The sequence below is a fragment of the Grammomys surdaster genome, unplaced genomic scaffold (assembly GCF_004785775.1).
Source record: "Grammomys surdaster isolate TR1022 unplaced genomic scaffold, NIH_TR_1.0 189, whole genome shotgun sequence".
NCBI classification, from domain to species: domain Eukaryota; kingdom Metazoa; phylum Chordata; class Mammalia; order Rodentia; family Muridae; genus Grammomys; species Grammomys surdaster.
Window position 1 is genome coordinate 729069 of NW_021604634.1, and position 22910 is coordinate 751978.

Genomic DNA, 22910 nt, shown 5'->3' on the forward strand with positions numbered 1-22910 from the left:
GGCTGCTGTGGCACGGTGGCACAGGCTGGATACCTCAGAGAAGCCCCGGCTGCTGTGGCACGGTGGCACAGGCTGGATACCTGCATGGTGGAAATGATGAGGCCCCTGTGCATGACGAACTGGCCGAGAGCTGCAGAGCGTTTGTAGCTGTTCCGCCCGTGCACCATGAGCAGCCTGCCGATGTGTCTGAACTGTGTGATGGAGAAGTCCGCTGCCAGGGAAGCCTGTTTCCCCTCCTGAAGAACCAAAAAGAAGCTCTGAGAAACATAACATACTGAGAACCACACACTGCTGAGTCTTAGACACTGGGGCAGTGTCTGCCCGACACCCAAAGCATCACCTAGCACGCCGCCAACCGTTCACACTGGACAGTGTGAGGTAGAAGAGTCCGTACTACAGCCTGTGCACACACACAGACATAGGAGCTTACGAGAAGAAAGCAACACAGAAAATGACAAGGGAGGGCTTAGCACTGGCTATGGGGCCACCTTACTCTATCACATGGTCTCAGGCTACTTCAAGACAATTCTCTAAACTATAATTTGAAAAAACAACCTACCTTTGATTTTTCAAAGCTATCAAGGAGAGTAGAACAGAGCAGTCAAGGGAAAAGCGAAAGTCAAGTTGTACAAATTTTTCAGTTTTTACTGTGTGTATTTATGTGACTATACAGGAACAGTCAAAGTTGACACAAATACAAATCTCAACCATGGCTTAGTCGGCAGGAGAAAGGGATACCTCCATAAAGAATGAAGGTTGTAGGAAGCGGACAGGAGCTGAAGGTGTTAGGGAAGGCCGAAGACAGGCAGACAGGGTAATTAGTGACGTGGGGCCTGGGTCATAAGCACAGAGGACCTGACAGAACTTTTAAAAGTGACACACATGAAGCTAGGAAGGCTGCTGAAGGCTGCTGGCTTCTTATTGTTTACCAATACGCCATGGTGGGGCAGTGAGGACAGAGCACTTGAGCACGGGAGACAAAAGCACAGGCCTACCTTCCCTTCAATCCCAATCCCACAGTCAGCTGCCTGGATCATGCTCACGTCATTCCCGCCGTCACCTGAGAGGGACCCAGAGGCGGAGAGTAAACAAAGTATCTTTTTATTTTGAGTTTTATACTACTGTTAGGGAATATTAAGAATTTCCTGGAATGCAGATGAAATCAATTTTAGAGACATAACACAATTTTCCTGTAAATGTCAAAGAGTTGGCTATTTTCACTGTTGACAGAAAGGTGGAGCACCATCCCACTACCCACCTGTGGCGTGGCTGAAGCTGGGTGGGCTTACCAATGGCACAAGTGCGCTTTCTGGTGTGCTGGCGTAACAGAGTAACGATGTGGGCCTTCTGGGTGGGTGAACAGCGGCAGCAGACCACAGCAGGGCACTGGCAGGCCAGCTCCACAAGTTCATGCTCGTAGTACCTCAGGCAGACCTGGGGGACAGTCCTGTGACTCTACTGTCAACACACAACCCTGGGCTCAAGTAGAGGGAAGCAGAATTGTGGGAAAGCCTCAGCCTTCCTCAAGTAAACAGACTTGCATTTTTTGGGTCTCATCTGGGACTGTACCCTCCAAATTTTACAGCATAACCTGTCCTGGGGCAGATGGCTCAGTTGTTCAGGAGGGCAAGATGAGAAACTGAGCAGGGTGGCCAGGTCCCTAGTAGGAAAGAGTACAAAGTCTCCTAAAGGTACTGCACTGTAGGTAAAGAACAGCTCAAACAGAGGACAGGGTCAGTGGCCACAGGACCTTCTGACAGGCTGATATGACCAAAAGATGTGTGTACTCTCCTGGAACCAGTATACAACAAATTCCGCCGGTATCTGGTTTCAGTGTTTCTCAGGCATGCATGCGACCGATGAAGATTTTGGTTTGACCTATGATATCAGATACTCAAGGCCCTTCCAAAGTGACAGTTCCAGTTCTTAGTTCTCTGTGTTACTGGAGAAACCCAAAATCCAAAATCTCACAGCACTGTCTAATGGGCACAGAAACTCTAGCATTTTCTTGTCATGAAGAACAGGTATCGGAAGAGTGGGTCTTCAGGTCATGCGGCCCATAAGGCTACCAACAGAAGAGAGACCAGAGACCTAACTGCAAGATTTGTGGTGAGTGGAAGGTGTACCCTCTGCCAGGAGCTCTGAAAAACTTCCTTCTCCAATTATAGGCAGGATTCATGCAACCTGCTTCTACCTGTGTGCCTGAGCAGAGCCTGTGGCCACTCTGTTCTCCTGTTTTCCTCTGCTCAGAGGATGACAATGGCCACAGTCATGTTCCAGGATGGCCTTGAGAGCCTCCCTCCCAGCACTCATTTTTATACACTACTGTAAACTTCTTAACTTCTGTGTCTTACTTTTCTTTTGGTATGGATTTCTCATTATATAAATTTTAGTCTCTTGTAAGAAGTGTACTTTCTATTAGCTACTTATACAATGTTTCAGAACATATTATAATACAAGAAAACAAATTAAATTTATAAATAGAAAAGACTATTTGGAACATATTAAAATATAAAAAACACAAAATGAATGGCATCTTCTGATCCCGAGGCGCTGATGCATCAGAGTCCTAGTTAGCTATGTTGGGAGTTGTCTGCAAGGATGGAGTGAAGCTGTCAACCCCTTACCAAACCTTAAAAAACTGCAGGGTAGCTCTGAGACACTGGTACAATATGCTACAGTATGAGGCCCAGGATCCTGAGTGTACTAGGAGGGGATGGCAGTAGGAAGCACAGGAGAAGCTGGTATCTCAACCATGTGTCCCTGAAGCTGAAAACCATACATATGGTTAAGGACAAATAACAACTGGCCCAGTGGCCTCTCCCACATGGGTTTTCCTGCAGTCTCCTGTAGGGCCCTACACTCTGAAGTGTCGTGAGAATCTGAATAATGCCACAGGCAACCTCTGTACCACACGTACAGCTAATAAGGAATGTATGTTTAAAAAGCAACATAGACTTTTGTAAGTTGAGTAGAGAATTACGTAGCATGCCTACTTATAATAGGGAATAACAACAATGTGAAACTACCTGGAGGCTACTACCTCTCTGTACCACAGGCATATACCTGGAAACACTGGTTTGGACAAACACAAAATACATATTGTGGGTTGAAATGTCTTGACCACTGGAGACTAATGCTATCAACAATGAACAGGGGACCCAGAACCAGGACAGGTATTTGAACTGCCAAACTTAAAGCAGCTTCTAAGCAGGAAGGGACAGAAGATGAGTCACGCATGGCCACCACATGTCCTTAGGACTGAGTGTCCAACAGTCTTATATTCTACACAGGTACAACAAAACAAAGCCCTCCCAACTGCCATGACAGGAGGCTGGCTAAGCTGCTGAGGAGTGTGTTTCATCCAAGACCCCTGCTGGTTCCCTGGGCTAGAAAGACAGGCAGACACACACTTAATCAGAGGTCAGTCTTAAGAGACAGATGGACCAATAGAATATGGTCCACTACTGACCAGTCCTATCTTAGAATTAAGATACATGCTGCTATAGACTAGTCTGACTTCTGGAGTCAGAAAGATACACAGGCACGTACATGGTTAGCACATATATACACACTCAGGCTTACCTCCAGAGAATCCCCAGATATAACCAGTGCACAGTCATGCTTCCTTCTAAATGCATTCAGCTCCAAATGGGCCTCTCCCCGATTGGTTACCTTCATTGGAGGAAAAAAAAACCCATCATGATTGAAAGTGCAGGTAATAAACAAGACATTTTCCAGGAATCATAGTAGGGTCCTTTAGAACCTGTATTTGGAAACTAAAAGTGCTTAACCTATAGCAAGATCCTTACAGATTCTGCACCTGCACCCCTCACAGGCACTGTTTTCTGGCTTGTGGTCACAAAATCATGTGAAGACTACTGCTGTTATAAAACATTCTCATACGAATGTAATTACCATGGATTTTCCAGTGCTTTCTATAAGATGATTTATTAAATTGGTATTGGCGTAGGTAGGTATTGGGAGCAGTGTTGAAAATCATTGGCTTATAACATTGCAAACATAGTTGCAGAGATTTAAAAATCAGAATACCAGGGCCCAAGGAAGTTGAGTTTCCCTTTCTCACACACCAAGTAAGAGATAAAATTATGTAGATTGGGGTTTCATTTAAACATTAATTCATTAATTTATGTCTCTTCATAATAAGTGGAGTAATGCAAAACAATTTCATGAAGTTGCTTCTGTGATCTCTGCTGTGAGTTTCAACTCATCCCACCCATTCTGTTTAATGTCTAAAGAAGCAAGCAGTCTAAAAGGTAGAATCAAGCTGTTATTCTGAAATACTAATTTTAGAGTGAAAATATGCCAGGAATCAATGCACTGGCTTTGCACATGCTTTCTGTGAAGATTTTTATGGGGCATAAAAGAAATGATATAGGAGTGAAATAAATTAAAAGTTTCACATGATCCAAATTAATCTCCGACTCATCCTTAAGTAGGTAGGTTTTATTGTGAAAATTTTAATTTGTGGTGCCATAACTCTGAAAAGTCAACAAAAATTGATCGGAAGTTTTATCAGAAGCATTAATAATTTAATTGCAAATAGTAGTCTGCAGGGCATAATTTGCGATTCTGATGTTTCAAAATAAAATACATTTACATGTAAATGATACTGAAATAACCATTTCTGTAGGTGCAAGCACTTTATTCAGACAGCTACAGACACATGGTGTCTGCCTGCCCACCATCAATCATGACCCAAGGAACTTCTACTTCTTGTTTGAATTAAACTCATCATTTCTAGTATGTACAGTAAACTCGAGTTCAGGTCTATCACTTTCTCTGTGCAGTTACAGAAGAGCTTTTAATCTGAAATGGTGGTGGGCTAGAGGTGCTTCTGCTTTGTATCTAGCCTTGTCTCACAGGAGCAACCTCTGTAGCAGTGGTACAGCTAGTAAGGAATGTATGCTTAAAAAGCAACATACATTCTTTATAAGTTGAGGAGAAAATGATTTAGTATTACTACTTAAAATAAGAAGTCAAAAAAATGAAATGTATAGGAGAAAAATGCTTTCCAACTTGCAGCTTGTTTACCATCAAAATGCATCTCAGTCATTCAACATGCGTGTATAGAGGAAGAAAACATCTCCAACACTGATTTTTAAAAGATATCCAGCAGTTACTGTATATACATTTTAATTGTAAGATAAAACACTCAATGATTTAGCTACATATGGTGGCATAAACCATTATTTAATCTCAGAACTTGGGAGGCAGAGGCAGGTGAATCTGTTCAAGGCCAGCATGATCTACAGAGGGAGTTCCAGGACAGCCAGAACTACACAGAGAAACTGTATGGGGTGAGGGAAATCATAAAACAAACTTCAATCTTTCAAACAAACCATCAAACAAAAAAATCACTTAACAATTGAAAGTGATTTAGAAATCTACTTACTGGTCTGAAAATATGAATGTCTTGTGTTCTGGACACCAAATGTGAGCTTTTGGCAATGCAAGTAGCTGTTTCCAGTTTATCGCCGGTTAGCATCCAAATCTATGAAATAATTGGAACTTGTGAACTTCAATAATGCATTTCTATTTCTTTAAAGTATCCCTGTGCACAGATGTTTGTACACCACATTTACAGGATTTTCTCAACAGCGACAAGATGAAGCAAGACAAGTACCCTGAGTCAATGGAGAAACAAAATGTAGTCACTTTACTGATCCTTAAAATGGAGACAAATTCTGACAGGGTCCTCAAGGATGTTACACTAGACACAAAAGGAAAAATGCTATGTAATTCCACAGATATGAGGTGTCCAGAGAAACCATATTCATAGGGACAAGCTTAAGTCCTCTTTGTTACCATTTTTTTTTTTTTACAACAACCCTCACAAGTAGCTAGTTATGTGACCACATATGAAATCCTGACCCACAGTTTAAGCAGCCAGAGTCTGAGTGTATATATACCTTAAGTGGGAGCTTAAGCAGGGAAGCTTCAGGTTGGGAAAGTGGAGAGGCTATGCAGATGTCGACAGCAAAGGCTGCAGAAAATGAACTCAACTGGGAACCGAAAAGTGGCTAAAGGCCAACTAGACTTGTGTGTTTTCTACTGACTTGTTAGGGAGGATAAGTCAGAAAGTGATGTTCAGACATACAGCTGAGACTAATGTAGAAGCCTGAGGGTGTGAGGAAGCCATGCAGAGCCAGAAGACCACACAGACCTTTGTTTCAACATAGTTCTTTAGTGAGGAGTGAAGAAGTTCAAGTAGGCAAATGGACCACAGACAAGCCAAAATGTACTTTCATCAAATAGGGCATCAAACTGCTACTTCAACATTAAAAAACTGCATTCATACTGACACACTGTGAAGGTATATATACACTCAGACTCTGGCTGCTTAAACTGTGGGTCAGGATTTCATATGTGGTCCATAACTAGCTACTTGTGAGGGTTGTTGTAAAAAAAAAAAATGGTAACAAAGAGGTCTCTGAACACTGCAATAACCAAAAAGTAACTTAGAGTCAAATGCATAAAGAAGCTGAGACATTTCTGGCAGTACTCACTGGAAGGCCCTGCAGCTCTGGTTCTGACCACACAACACACTGTTGTGACTGTGTATGCCCATGCTATGCAACATCCATGGGCACTATCTCAAAGTCTGTGGTTTGGGCTCCAGACTATTGAATGTCATGAAGTACAGCAGCTTACTGTACAAACTTTATTTCAAAAACATGATTTAATTGTGAAAACAAAGATCGCTAATGTCATATGACTGCCATTCCTTGGCATGTTAAGTATTGAGTATTATGTTTGGATTATACTATGTTATAATGTTTTTTAAATTGTTTGAATTGATCATGTGAGTTTCATAAAAAAACAACTGTTCAATTTTGGCTTGGATTTGGGAGAATTCCAAGTTTTTGAAATCATCCTAAATAGACCACTGTCCCTTCACAATGTATTTATTATAAAGTGGCATTTGTAACTAAAATAGGATAGTTGTGTTGACAAAGTTCTATACATACTGCTGTATCAAATAGTTAGCCAAGGCTTAATTAATTATATTAAAATAAGGACATTGATCTCATTAGTATGTAAACTTTCTTTTTGTCTTTAATGAATGGTAAAATCAAATGACTAAAGAATTATTTTAAAATAAACATATCACTTATCATCAATAAATATTTGGGTTTAAAGTCTATTTAGGGTAGAGGTTCTCAACCTTCCTAGTGCTGAGACCCGTTAATACAATTCTTCATGCTGTAGTGACCCTCCCAACACAAACTTATTTCATGCTACTTCATAACTATAATTTTGGTAGTTATGAATTGTAATGAACATATCTGATATGTGATCCTCAAAGGGGTTGCCACCCACAGGCTAAGAACCACTGACTTAGGGTCATGTAAACATAGTCTCTCAGGTAAAAGGGATCATGAGTGGGCAATGTTTTAAAAGCCCAGGACTATAAAGCAGTAGAATAATCAGGACATTTATACAGAGGAGCAAAACAGCCCTGCATTTCTAATTTCATCACCATCAGTCTCTCAGATTCTTTATCATGTAGAAAGATATATTTGTGGAAACAGGCAATAGAGAGACCTGTGTGGCATACTGATTGCTCTCGTGGTATAATCACTGCGGCTGTTCTGCTCAAGCTGCAGACTTTCATTAGCTTTACTGCACCTCCAATGACAAACTATTACTATTACTGAGTAAGCACAGTCTGCACTGTCACTGCTGAGCAACCTCTGCAGCTCAGGAAACAGTGAGATATGGCTGATAATCACTACACTCCCTGCTTCAGAGTGGGATCTAGTCAGGTGGTGCCCAAGAAGAGTTAAAAGGGCAAAGTTATAGAGATAGTCATGAGCCTAGAATTACTACAAATACCTAAAGTTCTATACCAAGGAACGTTACTACTTTAAAACTGATTATCTACCATGTACAGTCATAAAACAGACTATAGGTCATTTAAAACAGTCAGGTCATCTGTCCCTTACTAACCATCTCTTCCCCTGGTGTCTTGGCTGTAGGCATAACTGAGTGTGAACTGCTTTCCAACTGTGAGCTCCAGCCTGCTGATGCTCTGTCCTGAGCACAGCCTCTGTGTGCCATCTGCTGCCACAAAAGCTGATAACACCTCTTGCCAGGCCTCTGACCACGATGCTCAGAACCAGGTGGAGCCAGGTCCCACTGTGCCTCTGACCTGCCTTTACTTTCTGAGAAAGAGGACTGCAATGCAGCAGGCAGGGAGAATGTCTCCAGGGAAAATGCTAGCCTGGAGACCAATTCCACTGGGAAAGGGAGCAACCCTCACAATCCACATGGATGCCAGTCAGCTGGATTCTTGCACACACTGTGTTCTAACTGCCAGTCTGCACGAGAGAGCAGCTGGGAAGCTGGGCACTGTGTAAGAAAGAGGAGGACCTGGGTGAGAAGGAGAGGACCAGAGAGCTATGTAGTGCCACACACTCATGTATGGTAACAAGAAGTGCAGGGACAAAAGCACTTCTGCATCTCAATCAGCATTCTTGGGCATCTCTGCAGCAAAGACAGTGCTTCACTGTGGCCGGGCAGAAGCACAAGGGTAGCTTCTTACTGTAAACCCTCCCTTCTACCTCGGGGAATGGACACACACTGCTTCAGAAGCATAGCGGAGCTGAGCAGAGAGCAGCTTCTGAATGACCTTGCCTAACAACTGTCTAACCAAGCTCTAGAGCAGAAGGTGACTCAGTGTGTGAGGAGTCAGCAGCAAGTGAAGCTCAAGGCCTGCATGACCCTGGGTGTCTCCTGCACTGACCTCCTTCCTAACTGGTGCCACTTGCAATGCAGTACTGACACTTGAATGTGCTCAAGGCCCACAGATGCTTATTAGGTGATGTCTTATGGGTAGTATGCAAGATGTTTCTTCAGGAAGGTTTGTGATAGGTTCTGATTGTGCAGGATTTTGACAGTGAACAGAAGGTGAGGAAACAATTATCAAGGCAAGTGCTGAACCCACAGGCTGTGCAGACCTGTCAGAAGCTGACAGGCCCTAGACTACACGTGTCATGGGGAAAGAGATCAGAGCCCTGCTTCAGAAAGGCTATGCTGTCTTGAACATGGAAAGAGAGCCAGGTAGAAGGGGCATTGTGCTTGATTCAATAAGAGTTTGGTAGTCAGAGGCTGCATGCTGTACCTTAATCCCTGCATTCCGCAGCATCTCTAGAGTGGGCCTCACATCAGCTTGCAGCTGGTCCTCCACCCCAGTGAGGCACAAAAGCTCCATCTCTCTCTCCAGGCTTTCTACAACCGCAGCTACTTTCAGAGTCCGGTCATGGATACTCAATTTGGCTTGACTGTATCGGCTCTGAGGACAGAGGGAATAAGAATACAATCTTTCATGGTTTGACTCACACAGTTACACTACATCAGCTCTGAGGGCACAGGAGACAGGTGAACATGTGTGTATACACTCTGTGTGGCGTGTATCAGCTCTTGGGGGTCAGGTGATCTGTTGTGTCCATGCTTTGTATATGTGCTCTCAGTATTTAATAATTACTACTACATAAACTCTGGGTAAATATTCCCTAATATAAAAATCTGAAGTACAAGTCAGACACATCCTGAGCAATGACAACATGTTAAAAGAGCTTCAGGTTCTAAGGCATTTGGGATTTAGGGAGCTTGGGGAGCTAAACCTGTCGTTTGTGCAAGTATTCCGTAATCCATACAGCTGGAAGGTCTGTAGCACCTGTTTCCAAGAACAGCAGTGAGGGATGAGGCACACTCAGCTTCTGAGAGGAAATGGAACTACTGGCCTTCATGGCCACCGATTTCTGCCCCTAGATTAAGAGGAGGGAGGATCGAGGCCCTTAATCACTAAGATAGTTCACACCCCCAAACTTCAGAAACACTGGCCTTGTACCTGAACAGGAAGATTGGCCTTCATTGAGAAAAAAAAGTTTCATAAGGAATAAGAGACTCAAGTGTCAAAGACTGATGTAGCTCACCTCAAAATCCTGGTACTGCTCTTCTGTCAGAGTCCTCTTTGCCACCACAAGGGTCCGTAGGCCCTCTCGTGCCATGTTCCCACACTGAAAGGAAAGGGCTCTTATTTGTGGCTCCTGGAGTATCTGAGCCGACAGCATTGAGGTCTGGGAACCTCCAGAGCACTCACAGGCAGTCCTGCAGTCTGATCCTCACCTCCCTGTAGGTTGCTACAAGGAAGCAGGGCAACTTCAAGGGCCACAGACTACAGCAAAGCCTAGGGAAGCTAGAAGAAACATGCAGAATGTGTCTTCAAGTTATCCCCACTACTGTATCCCAACCCACAGGAGGTTTTTACTGCAACTGTGCCACTGAGGGGAGGAGGAAGAGACTAGACAGAGATCTAAGATGAGTGGGCTTGACAACAACAGCAGGCTGTGCTCCTGAGCAAAGCATCCAACGGTTTCAGTTTCATTATAGAAATTGCTTCAACAGGGCTATTCTGTAATATTAGTCCACTGGTATGAAGCCACATGCCAGTATCTGGCAGAAATACAGCACCATAAACGTGCACAGGGTTGGCCACACAGGGTAACCCACCCTACGCACTAGGTTTGGGGCTCAGGTCTTAATTGGACAAGGAAGGAGGAGGCCTTGGATGAGTCATTATTCTATTTATATAATAAATGGAAAATGGAAATACATCATTAGGTATATGAAAATCTGCTAATTCATTTACCGTGCCATAATATCATTATGATAAAATACTGTTCTCCCCTACTAAAAGTGGAAAGGTTTAGCTGGGGCTAAGGTAAAGAAAGAGGAGGTACAATGCTGGTTGGGTTCTGGGTTCTAGGTTCTAGGTTCTAGGTTCTAGGTTCTAGGCTGTGTTTGAAGGTAGCTGGTGACTCATTTCAGAATCTAAATTGTTCCAGTGGTATCAATCCCACAGCTAGTATAGACATGCCATCTATACTTGTAAACAAACACTGTGACTTCCAAACAAAGGAGTCACTGTCATACTATAGGTAGAGGTCAGGCTTTAAGGACCCTGAATAGATATGCACATCCTGGCAAACACCCCCAGAATTTTGCTAAACCACCATTTTTTGTTTTGCTCTTGATAAAGCGAAAGTCTTTGAGGCTACAACAGAATTACAACAAACATACCAGTGGCAGAGGCAGAAGATTTATTTATGGAAAGAAACTACAATGTTGAGCACATAAGTGTGCACAGGGTTTTAATGAAGTTACCTTTCTGAACAGCAATCTGACATTGTCTGTCTGTGGCAAGACATCTATTGACTTGACCTCATAAAGCTAAATAAATTAAACAAGTATTTTACAATTAATTGCATGTCATTATGACCAAAAGTAATTTTTATGGCATTTTACTAGGTCTTCAGGGAGTTTAATTTATTCATGTCTCTGATTAAATCAAAGTGGCCTGAAGGAGATATTGATTCATATTGCCAAGACCATGGTGAATATCGGGTGTGGCTGCTGTGCTGATAGACCGTCTCTGAGGTCTGAGTGGAACAACAAACCAAGGTACCTGTGGTAGTGTCCACACAAGGAGGAGAGAGCCGGCCACAGTCCTAGCCACCTTAGTCTCACTTTGGAACCCAATTACTAATCAATATACAACCTTAACAGTGACTACTATAACCTCATGAGGCTAACTACAAATATATTTGTCTAGGAATAATAATATAGGACTGCTTAAGTCTGTACCTTTTTTTCTGTTTTTTTTTTAAGAGAACAAATTAGCAATATTAATGTTATATATCCAATACTATTTTAGACTTACTCACATATCTGCACATTTCATACATTAAACAAAAATAGAAATTATTTCTATAGGAAGCATAATTTTTATAACTAACCAGGGTTCTTAGCCTTTATAAGTACCTGGAAGGAACTATAAGTATTTAGAATAATTTAGTAGGAAAGAAATACCATCCTTGGCCATGTATTCTGGCTTGAAATGGTGAGGATACAGTGTTACAATGTGGGAAAGGGACTACTTTTCTGTTGTTGCCTTATTAAACTTCATGAAGACATTGTATACAGTGCTGAGAATAATTTGCTTACCTCCTCTTCTAGCCAATCATTGTACTGGACAATGGTGGACATTGCGACGTCAGCACCTTTCATATAGAATGTGATTTCTGCTGTGGATTCATCCTGTAGTAGGGTAAAAATAAACAGAGACAGCTGGGCAGAACTTCTTGTAAACAACCACCGCACTAAAGAAGCTCTGGAGAAAGCATGTCCTAGAGAATGTTTCATGGGCTTTCTTTGTAGAAACTGCTCTAAGACGGCAATGCAGTGAGAGCCAAGGTTGGCAAACACCTGAGATGCAGCACTGTAATTCTTCAAACAGTCTGGTCTAGCATAAGTAGTAATTCTCTCCAGTCTCTCAAGTGTGACAGAATGCTCACTGTTTAACAAATGGAATTCCAAAATACAATTTTGGTACTGAGTAAGATAACTTTAATAAAGGTATATGTATTAGTAACTTTGCGGACATAAATAATGCTATGCAATTTCTGTTGAGGACAAAACAATTTTAATTAAAAAATTACTACTGTCTTTTACTTGTTCTGCTTCAGTATTCCCAGGAGAGTGACTTTATCAACCAGAGTCACACCAGCTTCTTAGTTCATATATTATTAGCTGTGTTTTTTGTTTGTTTTTAAGAAAATAATAAAGCACACAGTTTTTGAGTAAATACTTGACTTTGAAATTTTCTGGGATAGTTTCTGTATTTACTTAGAAAGCCTGAAGAATGACTGGGTCACTGGAGTGTGGGTGTAGCTGTAAGCCATGACATACTCTGACTATGATGCCCATCCGCTTGCTCTCCGAGGTGAAGGGGAACATCTGTAGGATGCAGTAGGTCAAGATCTGGCCAGTGGGGGTCTTCAGCTGCATAGAAGCAAGGTCCCTGCTGACCAGAGTGAGCCCGACACTTTCTGTCCATCGCACCAGTGCCACCTGAGGAGATCAGAATGTGTGAGGAGCAACCGCCTAGGCACAATTACATGAAGAAACGCACAGCACACTAGTGTGCAAAGAGACCACTGAGGCACAACTGATGCAGAGAAACTGATAACTTTTCCTTTCTCTCCCTCATACTTTAACAAGTAAACGAGATATATATCGTTTACTGCAGGCCATAGTGCACCAAAAAGACTATTTTGCAATGTGTACTGACTGAGTCCCTATCCACCCTGGAGCCTCTGAGTTTCATGGTTTGTCCCAATTCATCACCTGTAGTTCTACTGGCTTCAAAGGAGACAGCAGTTCTGTGCTCTTTATCCTCCTTTTCCTAGTAGAAAAGATAAGCTGATACCTATAATGAGCCCATGATAATAAACATCAGGGTGCCCACATTACAGACACAAGTGCCAAGCTTGCCCTAGGTCATCTAGTTGCAGTGATACAACACTTTAGCTTAAAGTAACATGAGGAAAGAGTTGGCTTGGCTTAGACTCCAGGTCATAAACCATCACTGAGGGAAGTCAGGGCAGAAATGCAAGGTAGGAACCATGGAGGAACACTGCTTGTTGGCTTACTCTGTGGCCTGTTTATGTGTGACAGCCTTCTAATACAGCCCAGCACCACCTATGTGTGGATGGTACTACTCACAGTGGCCTGGGCCTTGCAGCATCAGTTAATAAGACAATCCCTTACAGATAGGCCTGCAGACCAATATTATAAAAAATGACTCACTTGAGACTCTATTTCGGGCGATTTCAGTCTGTGTCAAGCTGGCAGTTACAGACAGCTAGGGCAGAGACAGCAGCAGAGTAGAAGAGCAGCCTGGGCTCTGAGTCCCAAGTACAACTGAGACACCCAGCAGCTCAGTGTCCAACTCTTTATCAAGGTTTGCTTTCCACTACAGTGTGAGAAAGATACTTGCAAAGTGTCCTAAGGCTGGAATAATATACCCACATTCCTAGTATATGCAGGTGCTCCAACTTAGGAGCTATTCTTGTTTATAGTTGTTTATTATAAAATTAAAAAAAAATAGTGGCAAAATTAATTTTAAGTTAATAATGCAGTCTTTTATGGCTGTTTTTCCAAGAAAAAGAGTTATCTTTAAAAGCAATCTCATTCTTAATAAGACAGTTAAAACAGTACACAACCTTACCAGCAACCAAAGAAACACAAGCACAGCCCAGCAAGGCCACTGCTTCCTTCAGTGCTCTTGGGGGGTTGGGGGGTGGGGAAGATGTCTGGAAGATGCAGCTTAGCCAGCTGTCAGGAGTGCACAGCTCTTGCAGAGCCCGAGTTTCTCTGTTTTCAGGTTTACCTTCACTGTACAGCAAGTATTCTATCTCAGGCTTCAGGAACTCAAGACATCTCAAGAAAACTTAAATGCTGTGTTGTGCCAGGTATCATGAATTCAATCTTAAGTGTCTTGTGAAAGTCACAGGATGCCAAGAAAAAACAAAACAAGAAACAATGTAGTAAAACTTCCAGTAAGGGATCAAGAGTTTATGCAAATGGTGGCCTTGTGGAAAACTGGTGAGGATGAAACCTTCGTAGGAGAGGGTCCCTGAGCAGGATGCGAGACAAGAGTTGGCCCTCAGTCCTTTGGTATAGAAGTGATTTTTATTTTGTGGGAAGATCAGAAATCATTTTAAAATCAGGGTTTCTAGATATTTTCCAGGAACCCAATTGTAAAATACTTTCAAAAAAAGTTTTCCCCCCCTGACTCTGGAATAGAAAGCTGCTTCCGTACCCTAATGGTGAGAGCTCCCAGGGCACACAGCAGGCACAAGAGACTGTGGGGCAGAGGGAAGCACTGCAGTACCCAGCGCCCCCTATTGAAGGCAGATTGGATGCTTATTCCCCTGTAGGCTGTTGGGGTATGACAGACAATGGACAACAGGCATACAGCCACACTGTAGCCTTCATGCACTTTTTCCTAGGGACTGCACGCTCTTCTGTAACACTTCATAACAGTGATCTGTACAAGTATGAGGGCTGTTTTAGAAGATAAACACACAGATTTAGGCAGTTTTATGTTACCAGTCACAAATTATATGCAGTTAATGCACCAGGGAAAATAACTATCTTCCCTACAATGTCCTGATACATTTAAAATGTTTACATAGTGGAGTGAGCCTCTGATACATGGAGTGAAACCATGATCAAATTGTAACATATACTCAGCAGGCTAGACTAGAAAAGAAGATGTGATAGATCATCAAGCTAGAGTAAACTCAAGCCCTGACCTTCTATTGGTCTGACCTGTCAGCCCTCGTCTAAGGTACTGTGCTCCATCCTTCTGGATTTTAAGAGTATACTGTTTTGAATACACACAGAAATTTGTCTCATTAATTTGAGTCCCCCTCTCCCCTCTCTACATGCAATTGATAGTTTTTCTCTTTTGTAAATAAGAATAGATTCAGTAAATTATGACTTCTGTAAGTTTTGCTAGTCTTACTAAGATTTCTGTGCACTTTTCCTAGAAGATAATGCAAACAAACAGTAATAGAAGGTTTAGTGCTTGTCAAGTACTATGAGAAACTGCCATCTAGAAATTACTTGCTTTGTGATTTCCCATTTGTGAGGAATCAGCTAAAGATTTATCTTCTAAGGATGCCTCTGACAAGGCTGCCAAGTCACTGCACCTTTGTGGCCTGTCACCTTTATTGAGGGCAGGGGTGTAAGCATCAGAAGACTGTGTGTGGACCACATGATGGTAAAAAGGATGTGTCTGTGAAAGTCAAATGGCTTTCTAGGCCCAGGTCTTGGGGTATTTTACAGCCTAGCAACAGCAACATGCACTTAACCTCTCAACACTAGTTGTGTTTGCTGGTTAAGATGACATACACCATGCTCAATGGTGTACTGCAGTAAAGCTGGAATCAGAACTCTTATTTTGAGCTCCCAGGTTTGAGAACAGAATGAAGAGCACCTGCCAGTGATCTGGCACTGTAATCAGGGAATCAGCAACCTACTCCAAACTACAGCGTCAAAGAAGGCATGGAGATGTTAATAATCCTGTCTAGAGGAGAGCCTGGCACCTGACCACAGTGGCCCTTCCTACCCAAGACAGTGACTCCGTAAGCTGCAAATGATCTAATATGTCAAGGTTAATTTTCAATTTACACTGAAAGGTTACTATTACACTGTGACCTGTAAATTGCATCTTTCCGTGAATACCCTATCATCTTACAGTGCCCCGCTGCAGTCAGGACCAGGCTTTCTATATTTGGTGACTCACATCTGTTTATTACTGAGTTTATGCCTGGCTTCACAGTTCCTTTGAGTTAGGAGCTTATACCAAAATTAAGTTTAGCTCCTTACACCTAGCCCAGCACTCCACCCAAAAGGCTTAATCACCTCAAGGATGACATATCCATATCCAGCCAAGCAAACATAGGGGTTACATTTCCACAACACAGAAACTTTAATTACTATCCAGCATAACCACCTTGGTATTGGGCACAATTCTTTTGATAATGTAAAGTTAAACAAATGACTGCAGAGGGAACAGCCTTGCAGCAGAATCTCAGTGCTCACTGTCATCTAGGTTGATCTTTTCCCTAACAGATAAATCCTGTTGCCAACTCCAAGGGACAGATAGCTCATCCTCAGCAGCTCTCCAGCTCCAGGCTGAGCCTGGAACCCTGGTGCAGTTACTGGAGAATTGTGTAGCAAAGGAGAGCTCCAGTGAACTCTCTCTGTATATCTGAAATAGACTGAGGTGTTCTTTTTAGGACTAGTATCTGATGACATTAAATATTGATACGAAAGCAAAGAAGCTCCCAGTAACACTGGCAGGTAGATTCTATCTTCCTCCTACAGATTCAAACAATTGAAAATACACACTTCGGGGACTGGGGATGATCCTCAGTTATTAGAATATTTGCCCCATACCTATAAAATAAAACATCCTTTAGAAAAGCATGCTTGAGGAAAGCAGTTCAGCATGTACCTAAGAAATAGCACTATCAGATGTGTTTGTAAGTTTGAGGGGCTGTGGTTCTCTTCAGGTTTCAACTTTGATCCTTGAGATTATGATTCTAAGACTAGAGCAAAAATACACGTAAGATGTGCCTGTAGCATCTCTATATGTACAGAAAACAAGGCAAGGCTTAACCATGGAAAGCAGCATGAGAGAAGGGGTTAAACAGGCATAAAGCAAGTATCCAGGAATCCACTGTGAGAAGAAAATGGTTGATTAAATAAATCACAGAGAGCACATGGAGAACTCCCTCATGTAAAAGCATAATGTATACAGGTACTTTACCCACAAGGATGGTGTATAACTTCCCTTTGATATAGGCTGTGTGCATGGGAGCATCCAGACCAAGAATACAGGTTTGTCTTGTTTTTTTTAGGCACGGTCTCTCTCTATAACCACAACTGTCCTAGAACTCAATGTGTGGACCAAGCTGGCTTCAAAATCACAGGGATCCTCCTGCCTCTATTTCCCAGATGCTGGGATTAAAGGTGTGAACCATCACAGCCAGCTGACCAAGAATACAGTGTTAAATGAAGAAATAAAAGGAAAACCTTCAGTAGAAACACCTGACAAACACACATGGGCCATGTGACCAAGAGCAGCATTCTGAGATTCAAAACAAACAAACAGAAAAGAAGACCTCAGGCAAACATTGAGGATTCCTGTAAAAGCATGGGTACAGTGTGCTGTGTGTACATTTTCCCAAGGAATCCAAAGTCACACTGTGTGCTTGCCCTGATGCAGACTACCAAGTGACTGTTCAGAGTGTTTACAAAGGATGCTGTCCTTTTCCATAGTCACTTTACAGTCGTGGTTTAGGGGCTTCTCTAATGGAGTGCTTGACATTTAGTACTTGACTCTGAATTCTCCTATGTAAAGGGCACCAGGGTCACTGCACATGAACTTGGATCCTTGGGATTATGAGATGTCACCAACATCTAGAGTCAAAATGTGGGTTTTCTGTAACACTTTCTCGTAGAGCTAGGTGAAAGCCCTGGGGACCATGGTCAAATGCTTTAATATTGTGGCCTCTGCATCCCCTTACCCTGTTTCCTTTAGATGCTATCATGAATGTAGAAGCAAAAGAACGCATTTCTCAACCAGCACTACTGTGGCTCTGTGTATCCAAGGCTATCAGTTGAGCCTATTTTATAAAGCAATTTTGTAGGTAATGAAATAACTTATAAGTAGGGTATCAAATACTCCTTGTGTGTATCTGTATTAAATGGAATTAATTGCTGCCTGGCATTATAACAAGAAATAACCTCTGGGATATTTTTCTCTGAGATGAAAATGATAATCTAGAAGTAAAAGGCTTCATATATTTCAAATGACTATTTTTATGACTACTGAGATTTCTGAAATTTCTAATACATAATGTGGCTATTGATAATAATTCAAAGGCAAGAATAATTAAAATGAGGTTGTACAAAAAATATACAATTGAGAGCCCGCGTGATCCTCTATAGGCCACTTAGCAGTCACTAAACAGCTGTCACAGGCACCTCATCTGCACACTCACATCTCCCCAAGCTAAGGAACCAGTGTAGGCAAGTGTGTCCTAGAGCTACACCATACGGGAGGAAATAAAACACAGGGCAAGATTTTATCAATACCTTTCGCTATAATTCCATTATCTAGAATTTTTGTGCCACTATTCTTGAAACACTTGGCAGAAATTTCCTTTATTCTATTAGCAATTATGCACACAGCTGCCAGCTGTAACCCTCAGAGAACATATTTTACCATGTACTTTATAAATCATAATTTAATCATTGACATCTCATCATTTTTGATTGTGGTTATTACAATCATTGTTATAATTTAATAGAATTATTAACTTAAGATGGAATTTGATCATCTGGAAAAAGTGCTAATCAATATTCACAGACAGGCTATGCAGTATTTATTCTCTATTGGTCTTGAAGGTCACAGAGTGAAGGCTTTGTGTCACTGACAATGATTTGCTCCTCACAAATATATTGACAAAACACCACAATTAGTCTTGCTTCAATGGGCACACACAATAAAATGAATTTAAAAATACAACACTCCACATACATTAGTTCTTCAGTAAATCCAAATGCAATGCTATTAAGGACATATTGTTCCTTTATTTAGAATAATAAAATATTACTTGTGATTTGTATTAATTCTACATGATTCTTGCATATAGATGACTGAGCAAGGCAAAGACAGATGCATCTTGGAATAATATTTAAACATAGAACATACGAATGTGAATAGATGTAGCCATAAGATGTAGGGGTAAGAATGCTACTACTAAATAGCTAGTTTACAGGAATAAGTACTCATTACAGAGTACCGGCAATCAATGCGTTGGTCTATAGTCAGCAGAGGTCATGCCATGCCTTGATCACTTGTGTTGATGACCTCTGCACTGACCCTGAGCTTATGTTCTCTTGTGATTCCTATGACTTTAGTTCAGTACTGGCTTCTTGCAATTACACTGAATTTTCATTCTGTGAAGGAATTTCTATGGAGGATTTAGATTTCACATTTGTTTAGCTTGAGTTTGCTATGCTAAGCCTGTAGACACAAATCACAGGCAAGCAGAACTTTCTTCTGTCTTAGAGAAAATGAAATATTGATCACTTATCATAAGAACCAATGAACGACCAGGGCATAAATAGATTCTACCTCATACATACAAAGTCAGTTGTTTATTCTCTGACATCACTATCACTGCTAGACCTCCATGTAGACAGAAGCATGCAGCAGATGACACACCACTGCACTCACTACTGTGCCTAAGAGGACCGTTAGGAATTGATCCCCCAAGACTTCTACTATTTGTAGATTAAAAGTTCAACTACATTAAAAGAGTTGGTATAGAAAAGATCCTCCTTTCATTCAGGAAAATAAGCATCAAGGTGGCTTATGCTATGAAGAACAGCATCTAGCTCAAAAACTCAAAAATGGGGGCACTCAACAACTCACATACATCCTAAGTATAAGAAGAAACAGTGCTGTGAGCTGATGGAGATTATCACAGGGCAGTGTGATGCACACAATGTGGGAACCTCTGATTTACAAACTCTCTGTAGGAATAACTGTTAGAGCTATGAATAAATAGGATTATAAGAACTTAGTTCTGATACGACTGTATAAAACTAGTTAAGTCTCTTAAATGATAACACTGCTTATTAACCATGGATATTGTGATAGGTCAACACTGAGGTTAAACAGAAAACATCAATTGAACCATTTCCCTAAATAAAGCTCCAGGGCGCAATATTCTGAGCACTTTATTCAATAAAAAATGCTTTTACAATGGTACTTTGGTGATTGGGAAACATTGCTATCATCTGTCAAGCTAACGGCAGCAAAGTTCAATATGCCAAACAACAGGCTATTTGGATGCCTTTCCTGAGGCTCTGGGATCTGCACACAGCACATCAATACTACACTTTAAAAAATCATGATGAAGCTCATTGTTTTCATTTTTACATTTAAAATATGAGCTCTTTTTACATATTACTCATTCTGCCTTTAATCTCTGTAAGATTTCCATACAAGTCAAAACACATAAGTGTAAGGTTAGCAGTTTCTTTGTTATAATTTCTTTAAGCTCTTAAGTCAAAGAAACGTCTTTCTATGGTAAATTACTAATATTTAAACATTAAGACATGTAACAATTTATGATTTTGTATGTAATTCAAAAAATTTACACTTCTTTTTGGTAGGCAATAAAGTAAATATGTAAGATAGTATATTTTTGAACTTCAAATAAGAATTTCTTTGGAAAACCTCTGGTCTATGTTTCCAGAAAAGAAGGATAAAGAAATTCTTTCTCAACATGTAATTGTATAGAATTGCTGAAGAGTTCTGGAATGCTACAGTAGCAAAAACCAGTGTTCAGGCCTTGCTGAGACAAGAAACAGCAGCCTTTTTCTCCTTTCATAATGCAGTACGTCTGTCCTACATCTGTCTCAAAACCTTGAGATCTAAGAAGACACTAATTTTATACATCATACAGATATGACCTACATACCTGAAATTTCCAAATTGTTTAAGACTGTTGAACTGTGCATCCAGATTCCCTATCAGACAGACAGACAGACAGACAGACACACACACACACACACACACACACACACACACACACGCATAGTTAAGAGCTGATCAACATAGTCTATGAGACACAGTGGGGGCAATAGCGTAGGGACACTAATTAAAGGAATATATATTAGAGGACCAGGTAGGCAAAGGATGGAAATCATTTTCCTAGCTTGCCCCCTTTTACCAAAATGGGATTTTATTCTGATGCTTCTTACATATCACCAATAGTTCAGCTAATCTTGATTTTTCACATGTCAATATTTTTATTCCCTTTCTTTTTGGGGGAGGGGAGATATGATTTATCACTTTGTAGCTTTGGTTGGCCTTGAACTCACTATGTATACCAGGTTAGCCCCAAAACTCAGAGATCTCTCTGCCACTACCTCTTGAGAGCTGGATTAAGAATGTGTACCACCAGTCCAGATATTCGGTGTTTCTAACAGAGTTGTGGCGTGATTAGAATCTTAAGTTCCTTGCCACAGTTTTATTATGTATCAATAGGCGAATATTGGAGAATGTGAACTGTAGCCTTGCCAATCCATAGGAATTAGACCCCATGTGAACTCTAAGAGCTTTCAGACCACTTGTCCTATAAGCCCACGTTTAAACAACCATACACACTCTTCTGCTCTCTCCTCCTGTCTTGAGTTTGTCCTGATTTCTTGTCTGCAGCTTTCCTCTACAAGAATTCTACCTACAATTTACCTGGGGTTTCTACTGCATCTTTAACTTGCCCTTGAACACTGTGCCTTGCTTTTTCTGTGGCTATCTGCAGACATCCTAACTTTGTCACGTATCACCTAGCCTGACAGATTTTCTTTTGAGTCTCAGAGGAAATTTCCATTACTCTGTAACTATCACATTCTATATGCAGACAAAACCAGTACCAAGCAGACAATAGCAAGGCCTACTTGCCAACTCAAAAAGAATCTCAGACCATGGTTATTGAATCTTGTGAGTCAGTAGCTGAACCCTAGAAACAGTGCTTTAGGTGGCCTGTAAGAGCAAGTCACCATGGTGGCTCTCTTTCTCAAGGGACACTCTTTCAAATGAGTTTACAGCATTAAGCCCTAGATCCTGTGGTAGGTGGACTCTAATTTCTGAGATTCCCTCACAGCATCTTCCCAACTGTCTGTCCAGTGAATAGTTCTTGTCTGTCTTTAACAATGCTAACAACCCCTTAAACAACCTTACCATCTTTGTCTAAAAGTTGCAAGGAGCCCTCATGGCCAACCCACATATATTTTGAGCTCTCCATTACTCTGCTTTATGCTTCTAATCCTTACTACAAACCTTCATAAGAACAGCCATCAATAGTCATGTTAAATGTCTTGAAATTCTCTACTACATGAATTAGTCTATTACTTTTAAATTTATCTTTATTCAAAGTCTCAGAACACAGGCAAAACCCACAGTTTGTTTTGTTTGTTTTTTCCAGACTGTGACATGAATATCTCTAGTTTCCAGCAGAGTCCTTGCTCTCACATGAGTCCTCAGAGCCTGGCTCATTAGTCACATGACCTTGGGTATTTTCATCTTCTGATCTTACACCAGAACTACCTATTAGGTCTGCTCATCAACAACACTGGAGTTCTATGCATGCCTTTCTATTACTTCCAGAATTGGAATCTAACAGCCTCCCTACCCATGATGATTATGTACTTATATGATCTAATTTTGCAGGGTACTTGACAAATCTAACTTGTTAACATTGTCTCTAAAGTTGGTTTGATTATATTACATAACTGTCTGAAGTACTCTGAGGGGACAGATTAGATAAAGCCATATAAACACACTCAGAATGACTGCATAAGAAGTGGAAATTTTAATAATGAATCTTAACAAATCCCAATGGAACAAAACTGGAAATGACTAAGTTAACACATTTAAGGATTTTTTT

At 41.2% G+C, this 22910-nt stretch overlaps 1 protein-coding gene across 3 annotated transcripts in view; it reads right to left on the reverse strand.

Annotated features, from left to right (window-relative positions):
• Nucleotides 1-22910, reverse strand: part of Atp9b (ATPase phospholipid transporting 9B (putative)) — a 216265-nt gene that overhangs the window by 25726 nt on the left and 167629 nt on the right. For 2 of the 3 annotated variants that reach the window (XM_028768920.1, XM_028768919.1), the window contains exons 16-24: nt 12778-12939; nt 12034-12126; nt 9963-10046; nt 9149-9319; nt 5417-5515; nt 3586-3675; nt 1290-1434; nt 996-1060; nt 81-236 (exon numbers count right to left, since the gene is read on the reverse strand). In XM_028768920.1, the coding sequence (XP_028624753.1) occupies nt 81-236; nt 996-1060; nt 1290-1434; nt 3586-3675; nt 5417-5515; nt 9149-9319; nt 9963-10046; nt 12034-12126; nt 12778-12939 (1065 nt within the window). The remainder of the gene's footprint in view (nt 1-80; nt 237-995; nt 1061-1289; nt 1435-3585; nt 3676-5416; nt 5516-9148; nt 9320-9962; nt 10047-12033; nt 12127-12777; nt 12940-22910) is intronic. The other variant, XM_028768921.1, reaches the window with a different exon arrangement.